The sequence below is a fragment of the Triturus cristatus genome, chromosome 7 (genome assembly GCF_964204655.1).
Source record: "Triturus cristatus chromosome 7, aTriCri1.1, whole genome shotgun sequence".
In the NCBI taxonomy this organism is placed as follows: Eukaryota; Metazoa; Chordata; class Amphibia; order Caudata; family Salamandridae; genus Triturus; species Triturus cristatus.
Genome location: NC_140590.1, coordinates 1,213,059,711 through 1,213,079,642, shown reverse-complemented (window position 1 = coordinate 1,213,079,642; position 19,932 = coordinate 1,213,059,711). Strand labels below are relative to the sequence as shown.

Sequence of the window (19,932 nt, the reverse complement as noted above, 5' to 3'; positions counted from 1 at the left end):
TAAACTGGTTTCTTTGTTTTGACTACCTACCACTGTAGGCCATATACTATGTTGTGGCATTAACAAATGGATTTGTGGGCACATGTCTTACCCATTATAACACTTGTTATAGAGATAATGTCTCTACCTGGTTATGAGTGCCGAGAAGCCTAGCTAATGTGCATGAATTACAATTAAAGACTCACACTCGGCTGACTTTGTACCATACCATAGACTTTATTTTCAGAGGGGGAAGGGAACTACCTAATGTACCCAGGGCTACAGGCTTAAGCTGACCCAACCATGCTCATTACAGACAGCTAACCAGAACGGCACATGAACATGTAGGTAAAAGTTACAACCATATCAAGCCTCACACCTTCCTTTGCTTGCAACAGAAAGAGTTCTGGGCCTTATAAGGTAATCTCATTGTCAAGTAATTAAAAATGTTTTCCCATTGGTCATATGGACCTTTGTTGGTTGATGTGAAGCATCGAAAGGGAGAAGATATCAACAACTTGTGAAGCCAATGTGACTCCAAAAAAAGGACCAGAGTCACGTCCTTTAGGATAGTTCCATCATGCACATACCAATTACATACATTTTGTCCCATCCACACGACATAACTGTTCTACACAGGTAACCTGTTACCTAGTAGCTTACTTCTGTCTCTTCGACACCAGGCTCTCGGTAACCTATTTTTAATCCCTGTATCTGACATACATAAACATGTCCTCAGGCACAGCAGATGGATTCTGTATAAGGGTCACCACTTTTTTCATCCATGGCCAACAGCCAACTGTGCACGAGTGTTTTGTTTAGAAAAGGATTAGCAAGGGATTAGTGAATGTTTTCAAAACATATCGATTCTAGAAGAAAACCTGGAGTGACCACTTTGGTATAAAAGACCCTCACCCCCCCTTACAAAGCAGAGGAGAATTCCTTCCAGGCTGGACCGAGACTCTGAAGGCTTTTCCTTCAACAAGCAGAGACCTGACATGCCTTGCGGGGGCAATCTTCGACGCACAGATGGGGTCCTTCATTCTAAACCACCAGGTGAGGGGTTAGCACTTTCTCAGGGGTTTCTTGGCTCCATTAGGATATATCCTAGCACTTACATACACATGCTTCACCTACATATCTAGGCTAGGTACATTTAGGTAGGATATGCATCGTAGGAGTACGCCAATGCTATTGTTTTATATAATTTGTTTTTATTCATCTTATTCGCACTATGGTAGAAATGTATTTGCTATTCACAATATTAAGTGCTAGCGATTAATATTTGTCTGCTCCTGTCTGTTGATTGTCACAGCTAATATGTTTCACAACAGACTGATGCTTGACAAATAAATACTTATTGAAACCATTCCAATCGTCATTCTATGTGTATTCTGAGAAAAGTAAGCACGAGTGACTGACCGAAAGATACCATATTGTTTTCCACGATACTTGAGGAATTAAGGTTGTCATGTTCGGTGGTTGCCAGAAACTACCTACATTGCTGTAGAATACAGGAGGGTGGTAGTGGCACCGAAGAGCTAGCTGGTCTAACAGCTGACTCATCCTGTGGGGGTGTACAGAGTCCATCTGCCCACTAAGCCCTCGGTTTAGGTCATCTAAAACGCACAGGTCCTTGGGGGGGGGGGGGCCTAGGAACTACAGGTCACCAGGAATCGCCAAATACAGTTAAGGGGTTTTATTTTTAATTTACAAGCAATCTAGTATATACGCAAACCAATAATAAGTTCTGTAAATCCAGCAATACAGCAAATAAGCTGAAATGTCTGAGCAAGTTGAGGCGCAATAAAATGAGATACAGAATTGTGATAGCAACAGCAATAAAGAAACCAAATAGGGCAGACAGGTGTTCCATAAAATCTCTCCTTAATCATAAGTCAAATATGCAATCATCTACTAAGGGTCTGTATTTCAGGAGCATCGAAGGTGTCATCATGATTAGACTTCAGTAGAAGTCTTGAAAAAAGGAAACCAGTGTTTAGCATAAAGCTTCACACTTACAAAAATAAAGCAAGCAGCGAGGTCTGTACCTCTCGAAATACAAAGGGAATCTCAGCATCTCCTAAGTGTGAGAACAGATTTAAAAGTAACAGGAGACTCAGAAAAGTACCTTTCTCTTTTCACATTACCAGGAACCAACCAAATCTTTACTTGAGTGCATCTGCAACATCCCTTCAATTTCCCATCCCATTGAGCTTAGACTGTAGTTCTCAACCTTGAGCATCTTTCCGTCCTGGTACATGATGAAGAGAAGGCCTCCTTCGACCATTATTTCTCCATGTTCACTGCCAAATTATTCCCTCCAGGCCTCGCCATCATCACTCTAAGACAAACAATAAGCATTTCTCTAAATAACGAGAATCATGATAATACACCTGCAAAGAAAGAAAGAACATGCTGCTAAAGCAAAATGCATTTCAGTTGAGACCTGTAGTCAGGCTAAGTTTAACTAAACAATTAACATGCCCTTCGAATACATGCACATGTGTAACTTGAGGAATAAATGTAAACGGGAGTAAAAAATACCTTTACACAGGCCAGTGTAACTTGAAGTCTAAGTGTCAAAATGTGAAAAAGAATTCATGCTTACATGTTTCAACTGAACATTAGTGTATATATGTATAAATCTTGAATATGTGATGTTACATTGCGGTCGTCACACCGCAATACCTTTACAACGCAGGCATTACAACGCAAGTCGTTACAACGACTTAACTGGAGGGCGCTGGACTTAGGAATAGTATGATTTACTATTTCAACTCCAGCCTACGTTACAGTAGGGAAGGTGTTAGAATAGTAAATCATACTATTCCTTAGCTTAGAGCGCCATCCATCGCAAGTCATTTTAATGACTTACGTTGTAATGACCACGTTGTAAAGGTATTGCGGTGTGAAGATCACGATGTAACCGATGTTTCTCATGAATCTATTATCCCTACAATGAGTGCATTTCATTAATGCATTTAAAATGCTTTACACACGTTAATGAAGTTTAGGCACACATTAAATATAATGTCAATTGCGAGTATATAATTGTATTTTTGTTACATATAGGGGTGGAGCCTTAATTACGCTGCTCCACAACTTACTCACACTATCAGATATCGTTCTGATGTCATCACCTTTTGTTCAGAACTAAGCCAGCTTCTACACTTCCTGTCAATAACCCAGTAGGTCTTCACATCCATCTCCTTTTAGCAGGTAGCATTCCCCACCCCTACTGGCAATTCCTGTTCATTGACATCATGCACATTTAAAAAACTTTACAGACCTTCTAACCACAAAGTTTGTTGCAATGAGTCTTTATTCATTCGGATCTAAAGTTTGACCCATCTTCAGCTAACAAGTAATACAGCAGACTCATTTTTCCTCTGATTCCAGTAGAGCATGTGCATAATTATGCTTGAAGTCTGTCGGAGGAAAGTATTCTGAATAATGGATCCCTAAGCACTGTAATGCACACGTTCCTCACAGAGCAGTATAAGCTGTAGACAGAGATAGATACCACAATGCTAAGATAACAGCATCAAACGTAAAAAACAAACTATCCCCAAGACAAACTACTTCCTCTGAAATTTAGGAGAGCACAGTAAAAGGAATAGTTATATTTAGCAGTCAGAGTAATTCAGAAAGACTGCTTTAAAGTCAACCTGACGAGTATGCCCGTGCCTCAAGGACATTTTAGGATCAGCTGGACTGCACTGCCTAAATTGTTTGACTAGTCAGGGTCCTAGTCGGAAGTCTGAAGACTCTACCCATCATCACCACTCCAGTCTGGCTTTCCAGCACCTAGCCCAATAAAGTAGCCACAATCTCATGAACTCCACTGGCATTCCATTCCAGGTAAGACCCACCATGCATATTTGTGATTGGTTGCAGACCTTCTCAAGGGGCTTTAGCTGGTTCTCTATTGAAATCAAGGTGCGGACTACGCAGTCTTTGTCATCAGCCATTCCATGTATGGAGGACCTCAGTGTTCAAGATGTCTTCAAAGTGACCACAGTCTCCCTCATATTCGGGATACTCTGTTCTACCAACATTAATCTGTCAGGCAAAGCCTCCATTTTTGCCTCCACTCTTTTATTAGCAATTGTGATTTTGCCTAATTAGACAGGCATGCAATTAGCAAACAGATTTCCTCATGAACCTTTCTCACCTAGATATCTCTTGTTTATCAGCAGAAACTCCAACAGCCCCATTCTGCAGTGGTGCCCTTAGTAGTCTTATTATTGAAACCTTTTTCTTTGTTATTTAAAGAAGCAGTAGCTGATGGGAAAATGCAAGAGGATCTCAGACATATCAAGAATGAAGAATGCTTGGGTATGTTTTGTGGTTGAAAGTTCACTGACCTGCATCTCTTCCTGTGTCTAGATCTTACAAAAATTGCATGATCTTTCTTATCACTTCATGAGTTGATAAATGGGTACTCTTCTATTAATCTTTGTTTCTAATTGTCATTCTATCTTCTACCAAAACATTTTTGACTCCATATTTATGCCCCCTCTTTTCTTTGTTGTTCATCCAATTTTGTTCTCCTTGTCTCACCTTTGTCTGACGTTATTAGGTGGGAGCCAAGGACTGCTTTAGTTGTCTCTCCAGACCGTTTGTAAGTTATACACAACATAGAAGAGGAATTTGGGTCACCACACTCTGCGATAGCATACTTGAAGTGTTAGGTGCATTTTGGTGCATCCCACTGGACAGCATTCATACAGTGTCACATTGAAGCACCTCTACTCAGCCATTGCTTTGTTTGGACATTTTGTATCAGCTTGCAGGAGAGTTATGGGAGTGTCAGTCATCATGAGTGATGAAATTTGTCTCTTTAGATTTTAGTCTCGTTAGGGGAAAGAGAAGCTTTGAGAAACAAAACAGTTAGTCTCTTTACATTGTTGACAAGTTAAAATGCTAAGAAGGAACAGTGACGTGGTGACAAGTTAAGTTTAAATGCTTAACCCTCTCATTCTCACAATTCCCCAGCTTACTGACATAGGTGACTGGTCAGAATCGAGCAGCCCCTGTCAACAAGTGCAGTATAGGAACTCACAATGCAAACTTGTGCAGCTCAGTCACCTGAAGCTCACACTTCTCTAACACACAGATCCAGTACAATATTGTCTTCCACAGTGCAAGCCTCTCTCAAGTGTGCGATAGCTGCAGTACAAGCATCCACAGTGGAAGCTTCCCCCTCAAGCGTCAGGTATATATTGCAGGCTTTCCTCAGCATGCATCCGAATATTAACAGCAAGGGCATCAGTGCAAGTTTCCACTTAGCACAGAGACTGACTATAGCATTACCAAGAGAAGGAAAACCTTTGCTAACAGAGAGCAGGTACACAGCAGGCATCTGTATTTCAAGCTTTCCTCACACACATAGTAGGTGCAAAGCAGATATACAGATTGCAAGATTCTATTAGTTGGAAGCAGGCCACTGTCAAGGCACTTTTGAAAAAGCCCGACCTTGACCCTACTGATCTGGCAAATTACCGTCCCATCTCGCTTCTGCCTGGCCTGAATAATATCGCTGAGAGGTTTGTCAATCGCCAGCTCTCATGCTTCTTGGAAGCTAATAACTTGCTAGCTCGGACGCAGACTGGCTTCCGCCCAGGTCAGGGAACCGACTCGGCTTTGATATCGATGGTTGAGGAAGGCAGATGTATCTTGGATTCGGGAGGATCCGCTGCGTTGGTCCTCCTGGATCTAAGCGCTGCTTTCGACACGGTGGACCATAATATTCTGATCCACCGTTTGGGAGAGATTGGAGTAGGAGGGTCGGCCCTTCAGTGGTTTAAGTCATATTTGAGTTCTCGTTCCTACCAGGTTTGCGATGGCAATTTTAGATATTTGCCTACCCCCCTTCAGTATGGAGTCCCGCAGGGCTCTTCATTGAGCCCTACGCTTTTTAACGTCTATATGGCCCCACTGGAGGAGGTGGTGGCACCCTTTGGGGTGATAATGGCAACCTATGCAGACGACACTCAATTGATGGTCTCTCTGTCCCTGTCGGAAACCCAGGGGGTGAAGTTTGCTGCTTGCCTTACTAACATCTTGGCATGGATGTCGGACTCCCGGCTAAAACTGAATGGGTCGAAAACGGAGCTGATGCTGCTTGGCAATCTGTGCACGTCATTGCCCAAATGTATGTGGCCGGCCAGTCTGGGTGTCCCCCCAGCCCCTAAGGAGGCCATAAAAAGTCTTGGGGTATGGCTGGAACCTGAGTTGTCTATGATTACTCAAGCCAAACGTGTGGCGGGGACGTGCTACGGGCTGCTTCGGTCAGCTCAAAAAATCTTGTCGCTTCTCCCTGATAATTCTAGGAGACTATTGGTGCAAGGATTGGTGCTCTCGAGGCTTGACTACAGCAATGCCCTTTTTCTTGCGGCACCTGAATCCACATTGAATGTGCTCCAAAGAGCGCAGAATGCAGCTGCGCGTATGCTCACTGGTACTGCCAAAAGTTCTTCGGCTCGGCCTGCCTTGAAGGCCTTGCATTGGCTACCAATTCGAGCGCGTATTAAATTCAAATCCCTCTGTATAGTGTTTAAAGCTTTACAAGGTTCGGGTCCCCCCATTCTAAGAGATTTGGTCCGCCCCTATAAACCTGCGCGAGCCCTTCGCTCTGAAGATGGGAATCTGGTTGTGATACCCAGAGCAAAAAAGAAGAAAACGGGTGGACGTCGTTTTCCATTAATGCAGGTCAATTATGGAATGCCTTACCGATGGCCCTGCGTAAAGAACCTAATTTGGCAAAATTCCGTAAAGTATTGAAGACCTATCTTTTCCCTCTGTAGGTTTCCTCTTGGTTTCCTGGGATAGTGGCTCTGTGTATTGTTTAGCGCTGGGACGCTCAAGGGCAGCCATGCGCTTTAGAAATCCTTTTTTCATTTCATTATTACACGAACGATGTATAGTAAAGAATGTTCTTTCTTCCATTTCCTGTCACCTTAAGACTCTTCACTGGCTTGCAATAACCAAACAGTCTATTTTCAAATCATTGTGTATTTGTCACTGAGCCGATCACCATCAAGGTCTGGCATATCTGCAGCAACGCTCAACTAGTTACATCCTTCCGTATATCCTCCAATCCTTTTCTGACAATGTGTTGGTGCACATTCTTGTCATACGTGGCAGCTAAGAATGGAACAATTTTGCTTCTTCTCTGAGGTATCTCAGTAACTACTTATTATGCCAGACAATACTTGTTCAAGGCATGTGTGATGTAGATACTCATGCTTTGCATTCTCCTGCCATCTAGTGTTGGGTCTGGATGTTTGCAAGTTGTTTATCTTCGAAGAAGTCTTTTCTAGTCACCATTTAAGGTGACTCCTCATTTTGTTGATATTGTGCATGAGTATTGACTCGATTGTTATCTTTCTGCCATCTGGTTCCGGATGTGGTTTGCGGCAATCCGATTCGGAACCATCTTTCGGAATCCACTCAATGCGCAATCCACTGTACCCTCAATGGTATTGTTATCGAAGGCATTTTACTATTCTCCCTGTATTGAATCAATCGAGAAACTCTCCATCTTCGGGCGAAGACATCGTGGGCGGCCTTTGAACCTAGCCTCGTCGCTTGACTTCTACTCCCGTCCATACCAGCCAACCTTCTGCCAATGGAACGGACTTTGTTTAAATTTTGTCCTCGGTGCCACTCCAAGTACCCTCACACCAACCTACATAAAGTCTGCAACTTGTGCCTTTCACCGTAGCACAAAGGAAAAGCTTGTGAGGCTTGTCGGTCGTTCCAATAAAAAAAGACTCTACAGGATCATCAGACTCCACGAAGAGAAATACAGCGACAAAGCATCCAACATACACTGGATATCTTTGGGGAAGAATCGGAAAATGAAGAGGTTGAAGCGTCGGCAGCAGAAGAGGAGGCAGCCGAACTGGAAATCAAGTTGAAGTCCAAAGACTTTCCACTGGGACAGGGTGCAGTGAGTACTAAAGGCCCTTTACCCCCCAAACTCTTTTTGACCAAACAAAAGGCTTCTGCACCACCTCTGCCTTCAGGCCATGGTCAGCACCTAGACGATGTTTCCCATGCCCCAACCTCGGGCCCGACACCTAAACAGCCAGTCAAACATTCCGGCTCAGGATCGAGCTGAGAAAAGTCATCTTCAGAACCAAAGACTTCTGCTCCGAAAGGCAAGTCCGGTTCGGAACCAAAACCTTCCACTTTGAAGGACAAAAGAGACAGACCTGGTTCGGCACCAAAACCTTTGGCTGACATTGAAAGCTGGCCTTCCAAAGCCTCCAGAACTGATCCTAGACATTATGAAAGAAAAACTAGACCCTAAACAGGAATATCTACATCAATACAGATACTGGACATATTTTGGCTAAAACACTTTCCAAAAGGAAAGTTAGTTTCAAGTACACTAGTTAATAAATTCCTCTCAAGAAAAATAAGGACATGGCTACTAGCCCTATTTACCCTAATCCTTAATCCCCTCCACCATCTTTAACACTACCACATTTGCCAGGCTCAGATCCTTTAAGCATAACACCTCAGGTGTCTCCACATACATAGCCTGGGGGATGATGATCATGATGAGGACAATACTAATTTACCAGCAGACCCATGGATTGACTATAATATTCACCCACGCATAATGATCCAGATTTATATCATGCAAAGTCATCAACCCCAGATGATAATATGGCTTATCAAGAGCTTATTTCAAGATCAGCAGCTTGCCATGGAGTTACATTACACAAGGAGTCTTTTGGAAAATACTTTTTATTTGAGACACAGGTTCTACACATAGGACAAGTGAGAGTCTGCCTATGTTAAAAGGCATGATGAGACATGCCGATGAAATATTTAAGGACCCTGTTCATGCCTGTATTTTAACACCTAGGGTTGACAAAAAGTACTAACCTCCACAATCTGATCCTATTTTTATTAAAGGACAGTTGCACTTAGACTCACTAGTAGTCTCTAATGCTCGTAAGAGAGCAAATTCACAGACACCTGCAGATGCACCTCCCCCAGACAAAGAGTCTAAATTGATAGATGTATCCAGTAAAATAATGTCTGCTGAAGCCACTAACCACTGGCATATTGCCAAAACACAAGGCCTATTAGCTAGGTATGATAGAGCCCACTGGAATTAGATGGTAGATCTACCTCAATACCTCCCAGAGGAGCATAAGGAAAAAGCACAGGAATTATCACAAGAAGGCAAGCTTATATGTAATTTCTCCATTAGATGTGCTTTAGATGTAGCTGACAAGGCAGCAAGGGGAATTAACACCTGCATTCTCCTACAAAGACATGCATGGCTTAGAATTTCAAGTTTTAAACCAGAGGTTCAGCAGTCTAGTTTGAATACCCCTTTTAATAAACAACATCTTTTTGGGCCTCATGTAGATGAGGCCCTAGAAAAAAATGAAAAAGGATCAGATGTGGCGAAGTCAATGGGAGCCCTTGAGTCCCCATCAAAAAAAGGCTCCTTTTGCCGCTCATTTTATAGAGAAGGGTCCAAAAGTACGTCATCAGACCATAATGCTTCCTCCTACAAATCAAACACACAACCCTCTTCCTCTAGAGGTTTCTACAGAGGAGGGTACAGAGGAAACAATTTCAAAGGTAGGGATAAAAGCACGCCAACACGTAACTCCCCTTCCACCAATAAGCAGTGACTTGCCTACCTTTCCCCCGATCATTTAACACCTGTCGGGGTAGACTTCAGTGATTTCTCCCCATTTGGCAATCGATAATCTCAGACAAATGGGTACTAGACATTATCTTACATGGTTATTGCCTGGAGCACACCAGCTATCCTACAAATATTCTACCTCACACTCACAAACTCTCGTCAGTGCACCTACATCTCCAATATCTTTTAACAAAGGGAGCCTTAGAACCAGTTCCATTACAGTATTAAGGTTCAGGGGTTTACTCTCTGTACTTTCTAATCCCTCAAAAGAGCGGCTACTTAAGACCGATTTTAGACCTAAGAATGTTAAACCTGTGCATACTTTTAGAACACTCCCATATGGTTACACTTCAAAAAGTGCTTCTACTTCTGCAGCAATGTGAAGTTATGTCCACACTGGACTTAAAAGATGCATACTTTCACATTCCGGTTCACCCAGCACATTGCAAATATCTCAGATTTGTGATAGCAGGAAAACACTATGGGGCCTATTACGATCCGACCGCTACCGTATATGAAACGGGACCACCCGCCATTGGTAGGGGCAGTCCAGGTAGAGGCATTAGGATGCGCCCGACAGACTAGTAGGCGTTTCCCGCATTTTAAACATTGCGGCGGGCGGTGCTGCAAGCAGCACCCGCCGCAATGTGTAAAATGCATGTTGTGCATTTGAATGCACAACGTGACAGGCACCGCGCTGTGCCTGCCACCTTGTGCATGCACAGCCCCCACCCCTCCGAACACCCTGGGGGCCCGCAATGGGCCCCCAAAGACCAAACCGCACCCTTTCCATGGCAGAGTTTCCGCAATGGAAAAGCTATTTTCTGCCAGGATGATAATTCGCCACCATATTCCTGGGCTTTCCCGCCCGGTAGGCAAACCGGCGGACGGTCTTCCCATCCGCTGGGGTCTCCCCGCCATCCTAATGTGGCGGGGGAAAAGTAATGCGAGCGGGAGATTTTGGCGGGCGGATTGCCACCGCCATACGGGCGGTGGCGACCCGCCCGCTATAATAATGACCCCCTATCAGTTCAAAGTACTCCCCTTCGGAGTAACTACTGCTCCCAGAGTGTTCACAAAATGTCTCGCAGTAGTGGCAGCTCATCTCAGAAGATAACAGATTCATGTCTTCCCATACCTAGACGATTGGCCAGCACACTACAACAGTGTTTACAACACACTTAAACTACGTTAGACCTACTCCACCAATTGGGCTTTAAGGTCGATATGCAAAAGTCTCATCTTCAGCCTTCACAAATGCAGTCCTATCTGGAAGCGACTGTGCAGCCAGAATTCGAAATATTCAAACTCTGTTACTACAGTTTCAGACCAACCAAAACCTAGCAGTCAGGACTTTCACGCAACTGCTAGGAATTATGGCATCATGCAATGCAATAGTGCCTCAAGCAAGATTACACATGCGTCCCCTACCAGAATGCTTAGCACGTCAGTGGAATCAGTCACAGGGTCAATTAACAGATATAGTGTTGGTAAACAGCTGCACCCACCGCTCTCTGCAGTGGTAGAACACACAAAAGGTATCAAAAAGACGGCCCTGTTCCACAGATCGTACTAACAACAAATCCATCTCCACAATTTGGCAATCAGGGTCTGTGGGACAACAAGCACAAAAGTCTCCACATCAACTATCTAGAGCTTCAAGCTGTGTATCTAGCACTAAAATCTTTTCAGTGTCACCTCATAGAGCAAGTTGTCTTAGTCCGCACGGACAATATAACAGCTATGTACTGTGTAAAAAAACGGGGAGGGGCACTCTCTGCAACTATCATGCCTCTCTTAGACCATTTGAGGTTGGGCAATACATCACAAAATTAATCTTCTGGCAGATCACCTCTCAGGAGTGAACAATCAAATTGCCGACTGCCTCAGCTGGATGTGGCAACAAATACATGAGTGGGAACTTCATCCTAAGGTTCTTCTTCCATACTTTCAACAATGATTGCCACAAATAGATCTGTCCACCACAATGGACAACTCAAAATGCCCAAATTTGCCTCCAGGTTCCCGTACCATCTATCCAAAGGCAATACCCTATGGATGAATTGGTTGAGGATATTTGTCTAAGCCTTTCCGCCTCTCCCTATGTTTCTGGTACAGAAGTTCAGGCAGACATCACTCACACTGATTTTAGTGGCTCCCATATGGGCCCGTCAACCGTGGTTCACAACACTCTTTGAACTATCAGTGGTTCCACATCAAAAACTGCACCTCAATTCCAGCCTTCTCACTCAGAACCATGGAGAAATCAGACACACAAACCCAAAGGAGCTCAACCTAATGATTTGGCTTCTGAGGTCATAGAGTGAGGATACTAAAATTTGCCACCAGATTGTATGACCATTCTTAAAGAATCAAACAAACCTACCCCTAGAGTATGATATTTGGCAAAATGGAAAAGGTTTGTTGTGTATTCTAACAACAATATTGATCCGCTAGATGACTATCTAAAATATTACTTGTTACCTTTTGCATCTACAGCGAGCTGGTCTGGCCTACACATCTATTCGATTGCACTTTGCGGGAGTAGCCACATGTTTGCAAAACAGACATTTATTTCTGTTCAAGGTTCCAGTATTTAAAGCCTTTATGGAGGGCCTTAGAAGAGTAATACCACCCAGATTACCTCTTGCACCAGTTTGGAATCTGAACATTGTGCATACAAGGCTCCTGGGTCCACCTTTTGAGCCATTATACAATTGCCCATTACAGTTTTTTTCATGGAAGGTTGCCTTCCTCATTGCTATCACTTCATTAAGGAGAGTTGGTGAACTACACGCATTAACCTTAGAAGACCCCTTCTTTCAGCTTCATAAGGATAGAGTAGTTCTTCGCACCAACCCAAAATTCCTTCCAAAAGTGATTTCTTTTTTTCAAATTAATCAATCAGTTGAGCTACCTGTGTCCCTCCCTCAACCTGATTCAGTAGCAGAAAGAGCTCTCTACACACTTGGTGTCAGAATAGCATTACTGTACTATATTGAAAGGACAATTATGTAAGACAAAGCAACTGTTTGTTGCATTTGCTACACCTAACAAAGGCAATCTTATCTCTAAATCTGGTATTTCAAGATGGATTGTTGAATGCATTCAAACTTGCTATGCAAAAGCTAAAATAACTTTATCAACACCTCCTAGAGCACATTCCACTCATAAAATAGGAGCATCCATGGTTTTTGTTATTGATCATTCCCATAGCAGACATTTGTAAGGCAACAACATGGTCCACCCCAAACACATTTACTAAACACTATTGTGTTGCTGTTTTAGCACGCCAACAAGCCAATGTAGGGCAAGGAGTGCTAAAGACACTTTTTCAAACAACTGCAATGCCTACCAATTAGCCACGCTTTGAGACAATACTGCTATATAGTCTATGCAAAGCATGTGTATCTACAGCACACATGCTTCGAAAGGATTGTTAATTAGCCTGTAAGCATCTGTTCTTGGCATGTAGAGCTGTAGATTAACATGCGCCCTCCCACCTCCCCGGGCACCTGTAGTTGTTGCAGTTCTCATTATTTACATTACATACGCATAAACGTCTTTATTCTTCACTTCCTTACTCCATTCTCAACCTCATGCAGGAAAACAATCTAACAACGGAGTCAATGCCCATGTGCAATATCGCTGAAAGGAGTAGTCACCTTACCGCATGACTGAAAAAGACTTCTTCGAAGAAAAACAACTTGCAAACATCCGCACCCAACACTAGATGGCAAGAATATGCAAAGCATGTGAATTTACAGCTGTACATGCCAAGAACAGATGCTTACAGGGTAAGTGATATAATCCTTTCTTAGCTCTGCACCTGTCAGTTTTATATGTCAGTGCCAAATGCTTGATCTCTGCTGGCCTCTGTCCACCTGACAACTTCATCTTCTGCTCCCTTTGCTCAGTATCCACACTTCTGGGGAATATGAGAAATTCACCTATGGGTCTAGATACACTGTGATCCATCCTGAAAATTTCTGCAGTCTTCACTCATCCTCTGAACCGCCACTCAAGTTAGCATTTTTTAACAGCCTGTGTGGTCCTATCTGGGCTTTGCAATACTGGGTTTGCTATAGAGAAGAATGCTCAAGCATTGTTTATTCTTCACAGTGGGCCACTTCAGTGTTTAATTTTGGACTACTAACTTTAGTGTCTGTTTGATGACCAGCCATGTTTCACTGAACCCTCAGCAAACAAGAAAGCTGCATAGATGGGGCCATTTACAGACCTCCTAAGAATTCAGCACCCTCCAGCTGAGTCGGCTCCCACTCCCCATTCCTGTTCTTGTTAAAGCCCATTTAATTATTACTTTTTTCTGCTCCTGTTCTCTTTTTCTATGTTTTTTTCTGTATTCTCCTTCTTTTTCACTATTTCCTTACACTTCTTTTTCCTATCCAGCCTGGTATTGTAGTGCGAGACGAAATCGAATTTGTAATTGAAACGTTTCTCACTTTTAAGAGGCAGTTGTGGATCAGAAAGCACGAGAGGATGTGGAACAAATCAAGAAAGAAGAAAGTACTGGTATGTTTTCTGGTTCATAGTTGACTATCCTTCATCTTTCTCTGAGGCTAGGTTTAACAGTTTGCACAATCATGTTTTACAAGTTTTGATTTAAAAAACAGGCAACTCTTTAAGGTAATCCTTTCTTTTTTGCTTGTCATCCAATCTTTATCGAGGCATTGTTAGGTCTTATATGCACTCCTATTTGTCTTTCTCAGTAAGGGTAGCAGTGCAAGTTTCCATTAAACAGACTGGCTTTTTTTCATTGCCCCCTGCAATCGAAGATTATGGGTGCCTGAGGAACAAAAGGAGTTAGGATCAACTACAATTTACCAATTACAGTGTAACCCATTTGGCCACACAGTAAATCTCAGAGTCGATTGATGGGATCAATTATAGATGTATTACAAATTCAAGCCAAGCTGATATAAACCAGTCACAGAAACATAGTATAAAATACAGAATCGATATCCGAAACGACGTACACAATTTATCCTCTATAGCAGAAAGCTAAGGAGGAATTCGGTAGCTGTTATACAGAGAATAAGAAACAAAGTCTGGTGAGTTTTGATCTTCTTACCTATACATGAAGTTGTCTAAAAAGATCTACTAAACCCTATTCTAAATTAGAAACCAGGTAAACCCCATTTAAGGCAGGGAAGCAGAGAAAGATGTAATCATAACAGAAGCTCTGTAGAGGTTCTATGAAGGGAATGACATTTGTATAGCATGAGGATAAACATCAGAGATGTTCCAAAGAGGTCTATACCTCTCTGAGTCTAAAGCGAATCTGAATAAAGCTGAAGTGTCCTCAATTATACCTACAACAGAACCTTCAAGAATCCCATGTCTCAATATTTTCGATCTTCAAACAAGAAAACTTGCCAACTACACTCTGGGTTTCTTTCCTTTGGTTCACACATTAGAACGTCCTTGGATTCCTCCTGTCTCCTTATTCCGCATGGATAGTAGTCCTTACTTTGTTCGTTAAAATTTCTTGTCCATGCCAAAAGTTAATCCTTTCGAGCCTCACTATCTCTTTCACACAATGTGCCTTTCTTTAACCATGAGCTCACGCAAACGCTCCTGCAGAGGATAGAAAAACATTGCATCCAAAGCAAACATTCACGTTAAAGTTAAAACATTAGAAAATCCAAGTGCTTAAGGCCTTTGGTCAAGTTAGTCCAGCAGCCATCTCACATCTCAGTACACTTTTAAATACATTAATACAGATACATATATGGTTACAATATAGATGTGAAGCACTATTCAATGGGATACATGTTCAATTATAAAATAAATACAACATATTACTTAAATGAATATGCAAATATATAAGAATTGCATTATTCAAATCACACAAATGCAAATATATGTGAGAACTACAATTAGTTGTTTATGTAAGGAAAACGTTAATATGCATACTCATATAAATGTCGATATTACACAGTAAGAGCACTCACTGTATCGATTCAAGTGCACTAAATTATGTTAATAATGTTACATTATAAAAGTACATAAAGTCATGTGTACACATATATGTGGCCTATTAAAACAAAGGATGGAGCCAAAATTACACTGCTCCATGTGCATCCATGACAGAAAAGACAGGGTTTAGTCACACAGAGCAGGTACCATAAAGTCACTTGTGGTGCAGCATAACTGAAACACAGGGCAGATACAGTACAGGCATCCAGCATGTACAGTAGCTGTCTTCTCAAATACAACAGGTGCAACACAATCATTTTCACTGGAAACTGCTTCCTTCACAGACAAGAGGCACAGAATGCTGATGCATGTCTTAGTGAAAAGCTTCCACATTGCTGGCTTCTGTCACACGCAAAACAGGGTGTGCACTGCAGGCTTTAATTTCTCATAATTTAGACCCCTGGTGACAGCAGTGCAAGAGTCAACCACACACAGAACAGTGGTGTAACAAAGCTTGAGGGGGCCCTCCTGTAAAGTACATGGAAGGACCCCTTCAGACCCAGCCTGGAGCACTCAGGCTAATGGCCCGCCACCCATGTACAGTGCCGGAGGGGGCTCCCCCAGCCACCTCGCAGCATGGGGGGGTACGTAGGCTTATGTTACGTCATTGTCACACAGCACTTACAGTACAGCATGTGTTGTGTTATCTTTCCTTGGCCTACACACAGAACGCGGACACCATGGTAAACAGTGCAAGTGTGCAATACACAGATTATGTACAAACTGGATAAAAAATCATAACTTACACATAGAGCTGATAAAATGAGTTATTTATAGTGCAAGCTTGGCACCACTGTAGGATTCTTTCTACATTAATGACCTATATGAAGAAATAAGAAAGGCCACAGATGATACCCCAGTGATAAATGATTTTAAAATACCGGCTCTTTTGTATGGTGATAACTCAATCTTGATTATAAGACCTGAAAGGTGATCGAGGCTCCCCTATCAGCTATGGAAAAATACTACAAACTAAACAAACTAAAAATCAACACAGAAAAACCTAAAATATGACTTTCAAGACAAATCACAAGTATATATCTGTTTTTTTGACAAATGGTGTTTAATTGGAAGAAGTGGAATCCTTTAAATACTTAACGGTTGTGATCAACAGGACCCTTAACTCGCCACTCAATCAATTAGAACAAGCTTTATTCGATTTTAAACCTTAAAATCATAAAAGCAAACATTTTAAAAAGAGAATACAACTCGCCACTCATATTCAAACCACCTTTGGAAAGGCCGATGCTCCAGCAAATGTCATCCTAAGGATGGCTAGAATATACGGGCACCGTTTCTACAATCATATCAATAGTTTTTCGAGAAAAGATAGGAAATAAAATTTCCTATGGAGCCAAACTCTGGGGCTTGGACAAGAAGAAATGCTGCATTCATATTTCAATAGGAAATTCTGAAAAACAAATCTTAAATTGCCATAAAATTGTCCCACAGCCGTCCTGAAATCCAACATAGGCTATACATCTATTGAAGACTGCTGCGAGATGGCCCCTATAAAGTATGGGCTAAAAAAATTAACAACTTGTTTGATTGGGACTGGGAAGAATATTTTAAAATAAGCAACAAGCCCTCCTTTGCCATGCTCTGGAACAAAGAAATCAAGAGACTTATGGGCCGATCAATATGTTGGTGGAGAGGAAACTCCATTGCAACAGAGTTCCCTCTCTGCCAACACAGTGGTCCCCCTATTCAATTTATATGCTGGCAGACCAAAGGGGTGGCTGTAGCGGGGACTACTGGGATAGGAAAAACAAATGATGGGAGATGACACCTATGGTGAAGGGGGCATTATCTATTTTATTTTCAAAACACAATTCCAATTTCTGCATTTTCTTTTTGAAAATAAAAAGGAAACCAGTTTTGTACAAGGCTCTATCAGGTTGATGGAGGCCTGTACCAAAGGACGAAAAGCATTGACAGGCCCTGCTGTGACAGCGATTCCTGCCAGTGCTTTAGAAATGATCAGCAGCTTAAAAAGTCATTTCCTAATTTGGTAGGTGGCATCTCCTTCAAGGCGGCGGAGTAATTTTCTCTATCAGCCTAATAAGCACGCTACGTTTATCTAGTCGGTGATCCTTGTGATAATTAGAAGGGGCAATATAGACTGGAGGGTACAGGAAGGACAGGTAGCAACGACCAGTCCAGCCTCGGGGAAGCCAAGTATAGGCACTTTCTCCACAGACAAAATATACATTAGGGGCGGTTAACTGCGGGCAGCTAAAGTACGCAACCGATAAGTGTAATTACATCGGCTTTCTCCTACTGGGATGTACCCTGCTCCTTGAACACAAAACGTAGAGGTACTGTTTAATACAGGTACTGGAATAGCCCTATCTTCAGTAACATTACGGTCCAGAAAGCGTCGATAATATTGAGTGAAATTGAATTCAACAAAATCCAAAATGTCATTTTTCAACCAAGTGGTATTTTCATGCGTTATATTCATATTCATACAGGCATTCGGATCTAAGGTACCTTCCCCATTATTCCCATCAGGGTTGAATCCTTGATGAACCTCAATATATGATAAAATCATTTCATAATCTCTCTCTGAAAACCTTCCAGTGTCCACAGTGTAATGCATGTACATCATAGAAAGCAATTTGAACCAAGCCTCGCAACTTCCCAGATAAGACAAAGGTAGGGATATGAATAAGTCGTGCTTGTGCATAACAGATGGTAAAAGACCACAAACCCAACAATTTGTAGTATTGGTGGCACCGTGTGCTTGATGAAGCATTTCAATGAATGCATTTTTCACATAAGTCTGACGATGCCTTTCCTTATGAGGGGCCAAAGTATGAAACACATGTTCCAGAGGTGGGGTAGTTGTTCCTAAAAGAGTATGCATAGGGTGGCGAAATTCTAAATATATGAATACTCCCAATAATATGATTAGCAATATTGCTATAGTAGCTATAAATGCAATTTTAACATGATTGGTCCAACTAGAAAAAACAGGCATATATGCAGGAAAATAGCATGGTACAAAAGGACGTTCCTCTTCAGGAACAAAACAAGCAAAGGGATACATACTAACTAAAAGTCCAACAATAAACTAGGGCAATGCAGTCCAACCTGCCAGAGGGTGCTTCTTTCCTGTGTCCGTTTAGAGCCTCACAGGCAGGCTCCTATCGTTGATCACAGATAATACCAAAACAAACTTCTCACGTTGGAGTTATGTTCTCACACAACCCTTGAAGAAAACACAACCTGGGCCCCTTTTAACATGTGATTCAGTCTTTCTTTCTGAACAGAGCACACAAATGTTCAAGGCTCTCAGCGCGTTCAGTCCAGTGTCTCGCTCAGTACACCAGAAGCTTATCTAACAGACGTTCATAGCACAAGTCTGTACCCTATCACTCAAGTCTCTCCCTATCTCCTACCATGTTCACCTGGTGTACCGTGTTGTTTTCTGGGCCGCAGGTTGTATTGAGTATGGCCAGGCACTTCTTGATCAGAGAACAAAACAGAGGATGACAAATCCGATGAAACAGAGGTACTGCGAGCCTCTGGGTTAGCTGCAAGAACAACAGAATCTGGGGCGGTCAATTGTGCTGGTGACAGAGCCCCTTCCGAGCCCGGTGCACCTTCTCCTTTCCCTTCTCCAATTACTTGGGCATCAGAAAAAGGGATGATTTGAGGAACTCGCTCACTTTCCTGAGTCAGAACCCTGTCTTGGATTCGCTGATCATATGGAAGCGGGAGGGGTAGTTTTTTCAGATGTGACACATGAATCCAGTGTCGCTTGCCATTCACTTTTACCGCCATCCGCATGGCCTACAAGACTTGAAACAGTTCAGACCAACGAGGATCCAAGCTGGATTTTCGCTGATAGTTACGGACCAGAACCCACAGTCCTGGTTCCAAGCGATGTCCAGGACCCTCCGGCAGGGGCTGCAAAACTGCTGAGACCTGTTGATGAATGGAACGAAGATCTTTAGTCAAAGCTTACAAATAGTCTGTCAGCATAGGATACTCTATATCACGAAACGTTCTGTGTCTCGGGACACCCCAAACATTAGCAGGGCGCCCAAAAATGACCTCATACGGAGACAACCCAGAACGAAAATGTGGGGTAACTCGTATTGACATTAATGCCAGCGGCAGAGCATCTGGCCACCTCAATCCAGTACTTTCTTGAATTTTTGCTAATTAAAGCTTTAATATCCCATTATACTTCTCGACCAACCCAGCGGACTGGGGGTGTTGAGCCGCATCGAATTTCTGTTTAATCTGTAACCCAT

At 42.5% G+C, this 19,932-nt stretch overlaps 1 protein-coding gene across 5 annotated transcripts in view; it reads left to right on the top strand.

Annotated features, from left to right (window-relative positions):
- The window catches only part of LOC146811632 (up-regulator of cell proliferation-like), a 221,284-nt gene that overhangs the window by 136,742 nt on the left and 64,610 nt on the right, over positions 1 to 19,932 (top strand). For 2 of the 5 annotated variants that reach the window (XM_085618607.1, XM_085618605.1), the window contains 2 exons: positions 4,258 to 4,320; positions 14,138 to 14,200. In XM_085618607.1, coding sequence (XP_085474733.1) covers positions 4,258 to 4,320; positions 14,138 to 14,200 — 126 coding nt within the window. Of the gene's footprint in view, positions 1 to 4,256; positions 4,321 to 14,137; positions 14,201 to 19,932 lie in introns of those variants that run through there. The other 3 variants (XM_085618606.1, XM_085618609.1, XM_085618608.1) reach the window with 3 other exon arrangements.